Below are 13,793 nucleotides of genomic sequence, written 5' to 3'. Positions count from 1 at the left end.
TTTGTCTTTCCGCTCGGAGGTCACAGGAAGCATCATGTCATTCCCTGGGAGTCTTGTCAGCTGGCACCCCTTGGCCACCCACCCCACAACCATGGTTCATAGCGTGGGTGTAACCTCAGAGACCTGCTTCGACCTCAACCTTGCACAGGCACAGAGGAGGTGTCAAGTCAGGGCAACGCATCCCTTGAAATCAGTAAACGCCTTGCGTTCTTGTCCAGCGGGAGGCCTGTGACACTTCCCCAGGCAACCCTTTTGCAAGCTGCACCCTGAACAGAAATGGAACTGTTAGCTCCTGGTGGGTGGAAAAGAAGCGCCATTCGATTATTTTACAGTGGCATCTGGAGGGACGGTTTCGCTCTCCCTCCTCCAAGGAAAAGTGTCTGTGGTTAGTGGGGGAGTTTTGTTGTTTGTTTAGTCGTTTAATTGTGTCCGACTCTTCAGGACTCCATGGACCAGAGCAGGCCAGACCCTTCTGTCTTCCACGGCCTCCCGGAGTTGGGTCACATTCACGTTGGTTGCTTCGGTGACCCTGTCCAGCCATCTCGTCCTCTGTCATCCCCTTCTCCTCTTGCCTTCACTCTTTCCTAACATCAAGGTCTTCTCCAGGGAGTCTTCTCTCCTCATGAGATGGCCAAAGTATTGGAGCCTCAGCTTCAGGATCTGTCCTCAGAGCACTCAGGGTTGATTTCCTTCAGAATGGATAGGTTTGTTCTCCTTGCAGTCCAGGGGACTCTCAAGAGCCTCCTCCAGCACCACAATTCAAAAAGGATCTATTCTTCAGCGGTCAGCCTTCTTTATGGTCCAGCTGTCACTTCCACACATTGCTACTGGAAAAACCATAGCTTTGACTATGCGGACCTTTGTCGGCAAGGTGAAGTCTCTGCTTTTTAAGATGCTGTCAAGGTTTGTCATCGCTTTCCTCCCAAGAAGCAGGCGTCTTTTAATTTCGTGGCTGCTGTCTCCATCTGCAGTGACCATGGAGGCCAAGAAAGTGAAATCTGTCACAGCCTCCATCTCTTCCCCTTCGATTTGCCAGGAGGTGATGGGACCAGTGGCCATGATCTTAGTTTTTTTTGATGTTGAGCTTCAGCTTTCAGGGGGAGTTTTATAGCCTTACAATCTGCCTGGAGAAGGTGAGGCTGGGAGGGCCCTTTCTGGGCTGGGCTGGCTGTCAATCTATCTAGCAGTAACCATTTGTCCCCCCCCCGCCTCTGAATCCGAAGAGAGTTCTGCCTCTCTGCTTTGTGCCTTTTCCCCTCTCTGTTTGTCTGTCGGAGTCTGTATCGTCTATTCGAGTGTGTTGCGGAAAGACAGTCACATTTGCCAGTCTGGTGTTTGATCTGTTCCATTGTAAACAAAGGAAACCTTTTATTCTTCTTCCTAATAATGTTTTAGAGTCCGTTATTGAGACTGTAAGTGCCAGTGGATGAGAGGGGGAAAGGGATGGACTATTCTGGAGAACCTGAAACTAGTCTACTCTGCACAGCTAAAGGAATTCAATCAAAAATTCAAAGTTCTGCAAGCACTTAATCCATGTCAACTCCTTCCTTCCCAACTCTCTCCCCAAACATATCTCTGTATCAGCGTGAAACTCTGAGCAAAATATTGCGTATAGCCCAACACTGTCTTCCAGTGCTGAGCTTGTATGTGATTTCCTTCAACCTGGGGGTTTGATTTCTGATGAAGCGCTGCAAACAGCAGAAACTTTGGCAAACACAATAAACTGTGCAAATATTTGAAGTCCTGAGTCGAACAACAGTAATAACATCAACTTAGCCTAAGTGGATTCTGCAAAACAAACAGAACACATCCCAATAAAACTAATTACTGCTGGATAGCTCATGGGTTTAGGTCTCTGATTGTGGAACCAGAGGTTGTGAGTTCGAATCCCCCCAGGGCCTCCTTGGCAGGGGATGGACTGGATGATATTTAGGGGGTCCTTTCCAGCCCTGCACTTCTAAGATTATCCATACCTGCTGAGTTCGGCGCACCAACGAGGCGTAAGAGCAGGAGCCATCGGTGGAAAACGACGTCTCCCAAAGTATATCTTAAGTTAAGGCACTATATCTCAAGACCGTCCCCTCTTTCTTGGGCGCAGAGACTCGAGAGACCAGGTTCAAACTACCTTTGAGTCAGAGGGAGACCCGGGGGGGGGGTTGATGGCAATGGTAAGCCTCTTCTTGACCCCTCGGACCCTCCCCGAGCTCTCTGTGAGTCGGAAGCGACTTGACAGCACAAAACGACAGGCGTGTCCATGTTGGCCGTGGGACGGTTTGAAAGGGGGGGGTTGAATCCCGCTTGAATCCGTGCTTGAATCCCGCATCTCACGCCACCTGGCATGGCAAGGGGTACCCGGGGCCACCAGCCTTGTGACCTGGAAGCCCTTCTGCTTTTATTCCTGGATGTGTGAGCAATGGGGATTCTCCGGTGCCGGCAATGTTCTCTCTTAGGTCATGGGTAAAAACGTTCTTCTCGGGGAGGGATCCTCAGGCGGCAGTTTCTTGCGGGGTTGTAGTAGAGGCAGCCTCCTGGCCGGTTCCCCCGAAGGCACACAGTGCTCTCTTCTCTTGGACGCAAGGCTATGCAGGTCATGGAATCGGAGACTCTTGAAGTCGGAAGGGGCCTCCAAAGGCCATCTAGTCCAGCCCCCTCTGCTCAAGGCAGGGGTCCGAGTCATGGCAGACCAATCTGATGAGTCTCCAGTTTTCTCTCGAAGGCCTCTCTGGCGCAAGGAGCGCTCGCCACCTCATGCAACCTTTCCGGCGCCCACTAAGCAAGTCGGCTGAGTCAGGGGTGGTGAAGGAAGCTTCCAACCCCCTGCAAGGATCGAGTGATATTTCAGTTGCCAACATGCCAACTGGGTTGAGGGGCACTGCTTTGTTCTGTGTCTCTCAAAGGATTCTGGGAGTTTTTGTCCACCGAAGTAATTTTTTTAAAAACCTCCTAGAGCTATAATAATTGCACTTAACAAGGAACACCAGAATCACCAGCAGTGAGTGGCTGGACTGTGTTCCTATTACTGTACGTGGTCTGTTGCATTGCATGTTGTGTGGATACTAGGAGCTTTTAGGTGGGGTTTTGGGATTTAGGGATTGTTACGAGGGGTGTGCGTATGTGTGTTGGTCTGGTCTCTGAGTGTTCTTTGTGAATTTCGCTGCATGTGTATACGACGTATCTACGCTCGATGACTATCAATAAATTGAAATCGAATTGAATTTCCCCCCCTCAAACTTTAGGAAATGGGTCGGAGCAGCCTTGTCTCTCCTCCTCATATTTTTCCGAGGCCCAATCGTTGCACTGGAACCGGCAGCTTTCGGGTACCCAAGCCACGCGCCCGTTGGGTGACTTTCGGTCCTACCGCCCCGTGTGGCTGGCGCGACCTCACCCTTGGCACGTCCGTTGGCATCAGGGCAGGGCCTGGCAAGGGCACACGTCCAGGGTTTCCTCTCCTCCTATCAAGGCAGGTGGCGCTTTCCCCACCCATCGATCACGAAGGGGGTGAGGATGGACGTGTCAGCCTTTTTCCAACAGAGCCGTGGGAAGGCCGTCAGCTGGCCGAGCGGGTCCCTCTGGCCAAACAGGGCACAAGCCTCCTGCCCGGTAGGGTGGCGCATATAAAAGCCATCTCAGGGGGCTCCCCGGTCCCTAGTCAGCACCCTGTTGCAAAGATGAGGGGCCTCCTGGTGTTTGCGGTGCTCCTGGCAGGTGCCTTTGGCACAGAGACCTTCGTCGGGTACGTAGTCCCACGGCCTTTGTAAGACCACTTGGTGTCTTCCCATTTGCGAGAACACAGCAGGGTGAAACGGGGCTCACGTTCTGAACAGGAGGGACGATTCTGCCAAATAGAGACGTTCGCTTTTCTTGCTTCTGAAAAACCATCCGTTCAGTGATAGTGCAGGAGGAAGAAAAACCTAAACTAGTTCGAGGAAGCCCCTAAAGCTGGCTTCTGTCCATGGGGTGGGAGGTGGACAGCCATCGTGGGCAACAACAGTCCCTGTGTGGCCGCCTAACTTTCCAATAATAACCACTACGTGGCACCCAAAATGAAGAATCAAAGCAATTTGGTTATCACGAAATGGTCACTAAGGAGAGAAAGATTGTTTTTAGCTCGTGCGGAGGAAAGATCTGCTTTGATTGGGATTCCTGCCTTGAGAAGGGGGTTGGACTTGATGGCCTTAGAGGCCCCATCCAACTCACTTATTATATGATTCTAGTTTCCCAGAAGGGTTTTCTTAGCTGGTTCCCTGCATTTTGACTCCAGACTAACGCGGCAACATCGGTGTAGAGTCCCGTTAACATTCGTCGCCTGTTGTCCATGGTCTCCTCGTAAACATTGGCTAATGCTTCAACAGCTCTACAAGCTTCAAACACATCGATTTTAAAGTCCATGTGGGCCGTTGATCTCAAGGGCTGAGACCCTGGAGACGCCTCCACCGAGCTGCAGAGGAACAAAACCATGCTGGGGGCTGAGGACTAGCCTCTTAGCAGCTCCCTATTGTAGAAAATGCCTGAAGAGTTCTCCTCCTCCTCCTCCTCCTCAATGTCTTGTGTTGCTTAATGGGCAACACATTTTGCCACTTAAATGGCAGCTTGTTTTCATTATGTAGGAGCAAATAACTCTAGAGGGCCACCTAGTGACAGAAGGCAGGAATTAGAGCAGAATTTTAGCACATCCTCAACCAACATGGGTCAGATTTGTGGGAAAGTTTGTTCCATTCCAGAAACGATGCCTCCTTGGACTAACAGCCACAGAAGATTGTATAAAAGTCCAACTACTGCCTCTCTGGTTCATGGGGACAAGATTTCTTTATAACCTTTCCCATCTCCTGTCATGGATAAAAGCCAACCGGATTAAATGTGCCGGTCTGGGAAATCGTGGTATTAAGAAATCCACCTTACCTCTCCAGTCACCAGGTCCTCAGGATCTTTGCTGCCGATGAATTCCAAGTGGAGCAGGTGAAAGGGTTGGAAGATCTCGAGCATCTTCAGGTAACGATGAGGAACAGAAATGGCCCCAATCCCTGGTCCCTTCCTCCTTCTCTATTGGTAGAACGGCTCCTGGTACCAATGCAGAATGATAGCACATGGAAGCAGAGAAGGATGCTCTTTTATCTTCTCTTCCTCTACACAAAGTTTGGGTCAAAAAAACTACAACTCCCAGAATTCCTCAGAACCCACGGTCTCTGGCCATGGCGGTTCAATTCCGGGAGAGTCAGGCCAAAGGAGTAGCCCTTCTCAGTTCTGCAGGCAGAGCCATTCCTCCTCTCCCCCCAGCGACTGGTTTCTGATCCCTCTCTTTCCCCATGGAATATCGTCCAAGTCAGCCACCGCGCACCCGGTGAAAAAGGACATGGGAGCAGCAAACCTCGCGCTGTCGGTTTATACAAATGGATCACAGTTGTCTTTCTCTTTTCTTTTATTTTTCTTTTTCCTCCCCAGCTGGATTTCTGGCGAGAGCCAATCCATCCCGAGGCCTCAATCGATGTCCGAGTCCCGTTCCACAGCCTCCAAGCGGTCAAAGTGTTCCTGGAGTCCAACAGCATCCGATATGGCATCATGATTGAGGACGTCCAGGTCAGTGCCCGGCCAGGGTGGACACAGACCCTGGACGCCAAGGGTTCCGGGCTGTGAATCTGGACACTGGACGGAGAAGACCCCATCAGTCTGCTTATGGGATGGCATCTTAGCACGGCCAGCCCTGTCCTTGGGCCAAGTGAGGCGTCAGATCCAGCAAGCGGGAAGGAGGTCAACAGCTGAGGGACGGGCAATGCACAGCCTGCTTTGCATTTGGTCTCAAGGGGGGGGGGGAAGGTGTCCCTGAAATGGTGACGGGAAGTACCCTCTCCCCCCTCACACCGTGGTCTTCGGCCTCTCCTGAGAATTAGACCATGGACTATTTAGATTCTCTAGACCAGAAGACCTCAACCTTGGGCCTCCAGATGTTCTTGGACTACAACTCCCAGAAGCCTTTGCCACCACCTCTGCTGGTCAGGTTTTCTGGGCGTTGAAGTCCAAGAACACCTGGAGCCACCTCACACGGTGGGCTCAGATTCAGCTTGCGATCTAAAGAAGTGCACAGGAAGGCTGAGTGGACAGTACTACATTGTTGAATTTCTTCACTCACTTTTCCTCTTTGTCCCCTCCAGTCCTTGGTGGATGAAGAGAAGCTTTCCATGTCACACAATCCCCGGGCCCGATCCGTTGCAACCTTTAACTATGCTTCGTACCACAATTTGGATGAGGTAAGCCCATCAAATATTCTCTTGATTGGGATGAGTGAGGCTGAGAAAGATAGTTTCGAGCAGCCGTGCTCAAGCTTTTTAGGGCAATTTAATTATTTAGAGGACAGAGAATAAACGTCTTCTATAATTAACCTCTCTTTTATCCGCCCACCAGATCTATGACTTCATAGACCTTCTAGCGGCTGAAAAACCCGAACTGGTCAGTAAAATCCAAATTGGAGAAAGTTACGAGGGCCGTCCCATCAAGGTCCTGAAGGTAAGGGGGACCAGACGGCTGTTCCTGGGGAAGGGCTGGCCCCTCTCTCATCCCTGCATTGATTCCTACGGATGCCAAGGGAATGACTCTGGATGGGCATGCACAAAATGGATCACTGCAGCTTGGTGGTGGTGGAGAAAGGCTTGTGTGCCCACCCCCCCCCCACACACACATACAGTGGCACAAAAAGGGCAGATGTACGACCAAGATGAAACAGCCCATGGCAGATGTGTGCAACGGCACCCCAGCATTTTCGAAAAAACAATAACAGGAGGCTAGAAGTTAAAATGGAAAAAGGACATGTGTAATCACTCAACCCGATCAGCCATTTCTTCTCAAAGTCAGTCTATCGATCGATCGATCGATCGATCGATCGATCGATCGATCGATCGATCTATCTATCTATCTATCTATCTATCTATCTATCTATCTATCTATCTATCTATCTATCTATCTATCTATCTATCTATCTATCTATCTATCTATCTATCTATGTTTTTACCCAGTTTTTTTTCCTTAAAAGGTTCCAAAGGCAGCTAACATCATGAAAAGGACAATATTTAAAAGCTAGAAATTATAAGTATACAATTTTTTTTAAAAAATTAAACAAATATGATATTAAAATGGTTCATAGGATCAATGCCATAAATACATTTAAAAGCAACAGAGCATGGCCATTCATTCAAAGGACTCCGCTCAGGCAGGCAGTCATGAAGGCAAAGCCTGCCTGGAGAGAAAAGTCTTTGTCTGCCTGAGGAAGGGCAGCCAAGATGGGTCGGGTCTGGCCTCCAGTGGCAGGGAGTTCCAGAGTCTGGGAGCAGCCACAGAGAAAGGCTGTCTCCCGGGTCCCCATCAGATGCACCTACGAAGGTGGTGGGACTGAGAAAAGGGTCTCTCCTCATAATCTTAATGCCCAGGTAGGCTCATACTGGGACATGCAGTCTTTTAGGTAGCTACTTTTCAGATGCATTATTTTCTGTCAATGAAAAGGTATGGGAAGATTTGGGGGCAGGGCGGGGATAACCTTTTTGGGCATCTTGCCCTTTCCAGCCCCTGTTTTAGATCCAAGCAGAACGAGGACCATTACTTTTTAAAGTCTTCAGGTCTCAGATTCCCAAAGCTATTCTTCCCAGTTCCAAAGTCACCTTTCTTTTTTTAAAGCCTCAGTTTTACGGAACTGGCAAAGGTAAGACTCAAACACAGCATGGAAACCTTATTATTATTATTATTTTGGACTACAGTTACAAAATTTTGGGATTCGGAGCTCCCCTTCAAAAATAAAAAAATAAAAACATTTCCAAGCTCTGGAACCCAAGCTTACCTCTTATGATTATTATTATTATTATTATTATTATTATTATTATTATTATTATTATTATTATTATTATTATTATTATTATTATTATTATTATTATTATTATTATTATTATTATTATTATTATTATTTGCTTCCTCCGCTCTGCAGTTCAGCACAGGGGGAACGAACCGTCCAGCCATCTGGATCGACACCGGCATCCACTCTCGTGAATGGGTCACGCAAGCCAGCGGCGCCTATTTCGCCAAGAAGGTAAAACCGCTGCGATTTTGTCTTAAAGGAGATGAAGGGAAACAAGAGCTGGCTGGACTGCCCGTCGCTGGCTACGTCCCCTCCAGAAGTCCAAAGTGGAACGTCCAAGTTCAGTGACAGTCTACCCCATCCGGGGCTATAAATCTCCCAGGATTCTGGGAGAATGCAGGCAGGACGAAGGGGCTCAGACAGATGTCCACATTCACAGAACATCGCAATGTGTTTATCCGGAAACGTTTCTAGTCCTCAGGGTTTCAAAGACCAGCTTTGCAAAACGGAGAGTGTTCAGGCCATTATTTTCACTTCTGGCGTTTTTTTACTCACTAGAAATTCTGTAATATTCACAACTGTAGTGAGGAGTTGTGGAAAGCCACAAATCTCTCTCACATTTCCATTCCCTTCTTTTCTCACACGGAGTGCCGTTCTCCTCTAGAGTAGACCCTAGCGCATTAGGAAGTGCCCGGTTCTTGTTAGGGTTTGAAGCCCATGACCAAGAACTTTTCCTTTATCCTCTCTAGATCATTGACAGTTATGGCCAGGATCCGTCCCTGACTTCCATCCTGGATAATTTTGACATCTTCTTAGAAATCGTCACAAACCCAGATGGATTTGCTTTCACGCACAGCAAGGTATTCTTGCCCCCCCCTTTCCCCTCCTAAATCTTTTGATTTGGGATTGAGGTGGTTGGCTTTAACACGCACGCACACCTTCGACACAAGGTTTTGCTTCAGAAGAAACTCCGCAATTTCTGATATCTGCTTATTAACCATCCTGGCTCTTGCAGAACCGTATGTGGCGCAAGACAAGGTCTAAGAACAGTGGGTCATCGTGCATCGGGGTGGACCCAAACCGAAATTGGGACGCAGGCTTTGGAGGTACGTATAAAGAGTCGGGGTTTTACATCTTCCGTGGAGGGTTTCAGAGGAAGGTCCCTGGGACACAGCGAGCACGTTATGAGGAGCAGGAATTCCATGCTGCTCCTCTCCAGCCACTGGCAGATTCGCTTCACTTATTCTGCGATTGGTCCTCCGGTCGAAAACACGGGCTTCGTCTCCAAGTCTGATTGCTCAGGCACAGAGCTTTGCAGGAATTACATTTCTAGAATACTGACATCCTCTCTCTTGATGTTCTCTCCGTAATGCCTAGATTAATTTAGTGCAAACTTTTCCAGAACTTGGAAAAGTTACTTTTTTATAAATCCCCACCCCACTCCCGATTTCCCCAGCCCATGCCAGGAGTTAGTTTTAACAAGCTCTGAACTTTTCTGCTGTTAAGTGGAAAAGCGGCCGCTCCGGAGCGTCTAGCCAGCCTTGATGCTGCTTCTGCTCCTTGGTGGTGGCTGGCTCTGGGGTAGGAACCCTGCCTATTTGGGGGTGGCGGGGAGAGATCGTCAGCACGTGGGACAGCTGCTGCAACACCCAGACTAGGATCCTGGGCCCAAGAGCCCACAGCTTCCATTGCCCATAGAATCCACCAGTGAGCGCAGCCAGTGGCTGAGATCTGGGTCTGAGGAGTAATTTCGATCAACCCAACGGTGGCCCACGAGAAAGCCTGCATCTCCGAAGTCCGGGTCTGGGTCTTCCTCTCACCCCCAGCCACCCATGTGTTTTTTTCTCATAAGAATTTGCAAGGAGATGCACTGCAGGTTTAAGAAAGTGTTATTCAATACTGGCCGGTAGAGAACCTTAGAGGATCCCTGTGCTGGGTCAGGCCCAGGGCCCCTCTAGTCTAGCTCCCTGTAACTCACCGTGGCCCCCACCAGATGCCTCTGGGAGCATCCGGGAGACCGCAAGATCCCTGTCTCCTGATCTCCCTCTTCCCCTGCATCTGGCCTTTGGAGGTCCCTTCCTTCGAAGCTTGGAGATGACACATCCCTTATCATGGCCATATACCTGTACAGCAATGCGCGTAAGGACAGTCTACAGCATCAAAGACAATACGTAGCTATGTATGAAGCACACAAAGGTCCATAAAAGGTGTAATCCAAATTAGTAATCCTTCAAACTTTCTTTCCCTTTGATCTTCCTTTAGGAATGAGGTATTTTTATTGTCTTTAATGTGCTTTTGCTAAACAGGTTCTTATCCCTTTCTGTAAAAGCTGTTCCTCCCGCAATTCCTTGGGGATAATGACTCCGGCTCTCTTGATATAATGACCAAATCCTAACCTAGACGGTTGCAGTTCAAAGCGGCTATGAGGGAGGTCTCCACCTGTCCACTTCTCTTTGCAGTGGCTGGTTCTAGCGGGAACCCTTGCTCCGAGACATACCGGGGGCCCTACGCCAACTCTGAGCCTGAGGTCAAAGCCATCGTTGACTTCGTTAAGAGCCATGGCAACATCAAAGCCTTCGTCTCCATCCACAGCTACTCCCAGCTGCTCCTCTATCCTTTCGGCTACACCAGCAAGAAAGCAGCGGATCAGGCGGAACTGGTAGGTCTCCCTGGATCCCAGTAAGCCCCCCCCCACCCACCCCGTCAATCTTCAGACTCACATAGTCCACCACCTTGGGAGGTGGGGAGCCCTCCAACGCGGGAGGCCTTCAAGGGAAGGCTAGGCACCCCTTTATCAGATATCCTTGGGTTGGGATTTCTGCCTGGTTAGACTCAATGGCCTTAGGGGCCCTTCCCAGCTTTGTGATTCTACGAGTGGTCTTCTGGTCATCCTGCTGTGGCACAAAAATGAGACAGAGGAGCTTAAAAAATCCATTGGAACTTACAACCTTTTGGGACAGCACTCGGCTGAATTTTGCCCCACCGAGGCAGCAGGTGGCATTCTAAGAGTTGGGACCCAAAAGAAGGATCCCATAGATTATCGTGGTTTATTTTTTGTGGTGAACTGCTCAGAGTGGCCACCATAGCCAGATGGGCGGTATACAGATCGAACGAACGAACAAACAAAGAACTTTTTAAAGCTTGGGCAAGGCTCAGCTCCAAATTTATTTCTTGCACTTCTTATCCTGAATCCTTAATGTCTGCAGCAGCTTGCAATAAAAAAGAAAGCATTGCAATGGCCAAAATCCTGTTCACGAGGTTACACCGGCATAAGCCAGATTTGGGCACCAAAAAATAATCAAGTTAAGCAAACAAACAAAAAAAGACCAATTCCGCTCGCCCCGTCAGGCTCTGAGGCTTCCAAGGGTGACCCACGGCCCTGCCGAAGCCATCAAAAGTCTCTCCGTTGCAAGCGTAATAAGAGTCAGATATTGCTGCTGAATTGCTGCCTGCAGTCCTCATCGGGGAAGCAGTCTGGCAGCGATTTTTTTAAATTGTTATTATTAAAGGTTCCCCACCACCATCATCCTGAAGCGCACAAGGCTTCCCCAGGGCAAAAGGGGAGCCCTATAGAGGCATGAGGCCATCGGAGACTTTCATTTAAATTGATTTATTTCCAGGGCCCAGGTTTATGCCAGCGTAACTATGGGGACAGGATTTTGCACTAGAATAAGTAAAAATAAACAAGGATGGAAACGTATCCAAATTAACAAGCAAATAATAAAAGCAACACAAACTTGCTACTCAAATGCACAGCAGCTGAAAGAAGAAAAGGAGACGCACGTGTAAAGCGACAAAGGAGAAAGCAGACCACCATTAAAAATAAAAATGGGAAAATATTAGGATGCAACTTAACTTTCGATCTCCAAAGCTGCATCTCTCTGGATCAAATTCCTCCCATCTTTGTTACCTAAAGCGGAGATTCTGCACCGCATGAATCTTCCTGATCTTTCCGGTTCTGACTTTGCCTCTTTTTTCCATTCTAGGATGTGGTTGCTAAATCGGCCGTAGAAGCTCTGGCTTCCCTGCATGGGACCAAGTACAAATACGGGAGCATCATCACCACCATCTGTAAGTTGCCAAACGGAGATGAATGTGGTCCCCCAGCCACAAAAAGGGTGGTGGACTGTCTCCACGGTATAGCTTGCTTCTAAGGTTGTAATGATCATTTTTCCAATGCGGCGCCCGTCGGTGGGGCTCTGTGCCACCCCCATCGCTTGGAGGGTCATGGCTTGGCAAGCAGAAAAGTGCTAGTGGATGCCAAGGGAGAGGAAATCAGGGCTGAATATCAGGGGGGAAAAGCTTCTTAACTGTTAGAGCAGTATGATAATGGAACCCATGACCTTAAGAGGGAGGCGGTGAGCGCTCCAACGCTGGAGGCCTTCAAGAGAAACATGGACCACCCTCTGCTCAGCTCTGCTTTGGATCCCTGCCTAGAGCCAGTGGGTTGGACTCAATAGGCTTAGAAGCCCCTTCCGACTCCATCACTCTACGATCGGATGACTCTATGAAATGGGTTACTCCCCGCTTGCTGTCTCCAGTAAAACAGCTGCTGTCCTATGGGTTCCGGGTCAGAAGGATGTAACCATTAGTATAGGATCCAACCACAGGCTTTGCCTTTCCTAGATGTCAAATGCAAGGCTTCTTGAGCCAGCTCTTGGGCCAGCTGTACTATGATCAGTTGAGGTCGATCGCGTAGGCGGTTTGCAAAGTCAGTATGGGAGAAAGCGATGGAGATGCGGTCTATCATGTGGCTCCATGATCAAGTACAAGGGCTTGGGTTGGGTAGAAAAATTAAGAGGTTCCTCTGCAGAAAGGTTCCTTTCCCACTCCAAACTTGCTGTATTGAAGAAAAAACAAGGAGTAGGCATGACGGGGAGCAAGGGGGGGGGGGAGAGGGCTGCAAAGAGACAAAGGACAGAAGAGCTGATTAAAGGCTAATCTCAAGAGGGTCTGAAACCCATCCCAGGTCTTTGCATGGTTTCAAGTATCTCTCTTTACAAAGTTTGGAATCAATACAGGACCTTCTTCGGCAGCCTCGAGGACTATTCGCCGTGTCAACGTCTTGGAAATTAGATGTGGGCACATTATTATTACGGATGAAACTGAACACCACTATGGCTTTGTGCCATTTTGACTCCAAAGGCCTTCTCGTTGGGGAGAATAAGAATCCTAGCACAAAGTTCCTGGGAGACCACATGGGAGAAGGAAAGTTTTAGAGACAGACAGACAGACAGACACACACACACACACACACACACTCGTGTGTTATTTGGAGGGTCTGGATGCCAGCCTTCAATCTGTCTAGGGCTTCCCAAGCTTGGGTCGCTAGAGGTTCTTGGACTACAACTCCCAGAAATCCTGGCCAGCATAGTGAGTGGCTTCTGGGAGCAGTAGTCCAAGAACATCTGGACATCCAAGATGGGGAACCGCTGGCCTAGAGAGCCCATTGAGTCTCCCTTTGCTTTTCAATTTTGTGCCGCTGTTCCAAACCTGTGTGTTCATTCACAACTCTGTGCAATCTTTTCTCGATGGAAAGAATAATTAGTTATCCAGCGAAGATGTAATTCGGCTGCTTTCTTTTTTGCCTCATCCAACTCCCTGATCTAGACCAAGCAAGCGGTGGCACCATTGACTGGACTTACGAGCAGGGCATTAAGTACTCCTTTACTTTCGAGCTGCGAGACACGGGCCGCTATGGGTTCCTGCTCCCGGCCAGCCAGATCATCCCTACGGCCGAAGAGACGTGGTTAGGCCTGATGGTCATCATGGAGCACACGCGAGACCATCCCTATTAAACCCAGAGCGAAGGGGGCTCCCTTCTTTCGGAGCGTGCAAGCTTCTCTGGCAATAATAAATCCTTTGAATGAACCAGTAAGATGTCTTTTGTTGTTGTGATGCTTGTGATTGTGGTGGTTCTTGCTTGCAGAATTAGGAGCGTTGTGGTCAAGAACAGAAC

The 13,793-nt window shown here is 49.0% G+C and overlaps 1 protein-coding gene across 1 annotated transcript; it reads left to right on the top strand.

Moving 5' to 3' along the window:
- Positions 1-3,599: 3,599 nt before the first annotated feature.
- On the top strand, positions 3,600-13,712 carry LOC110089538 (carboxypeptidase A1). Its single transcript, XM_020812685.3, has 11 exons — positions 3,600-3,733; positions 4,908-4,989; positions 5,440-5,574; positions 6,147-6,242; positions 6,397-6,498; positions 7,964-8,065; positions 8,584-8,694; positions 8,850-8,940; positions 10,294-10,493; positions 11,821-11,905; positions 13,445-13,712. Exons 1-11 carry the CDS (start codon positions 3,669-3,671, stop codon positions 13,630-13,632), a joined length of 1,257 nt encoding a protein of 418 aa, XP_020668344.3. The 5' UTR covers positions 3,600-3,668; the 3' UTR covers positions 13,633-13,712.
- The last annotated feature ends 81 nt before the right edge of the window (positions 13,713-13,793 follow it).

This window comes from Pogona vitticeps, chromosome 5 (genome assembly GCF_051106095.1).
Source record: "Pogona vitticeps strain Pit_001003342236 chromosome 5, PviZW2.1, whole genome shotgun sequence".
Taxonomy (NCBI): Eukaryota; Metazoa; Chordata; class Lepidosauria; order Squamata; family Agamidae; genus Pogona; species Pogona vitticeps.
The sequence above is the reverse complement of the archived record's forward strand: the minus strand, read 5'-3'. Positions and strand labels throughout refer to the sequence as shown.

Coding starts and splice junctions, on each gene's coding strand:
- LOC110089538 (XM_020812685.3), top strand. CDS start 3,669: ATGAGGGGCCTCCTGGTGTTTGCGGTGCTCCTGGCAGGTGCCTTTGGC. Junction 8,941..10,293: donor TTGGGACGCAGGCTTTGGAG/GTACGTATAAAG, acceptor TTCTCTTTGCAG/TGGCTGGTTCTAGCGGGAAC. Junction 11,906..13,444: donor GAGCATCATCACCACCATCT/GTAAGTTGCCAA, acceptor TCCCTGATCTAG/ACCAAGCAAGCGGTGGCACC.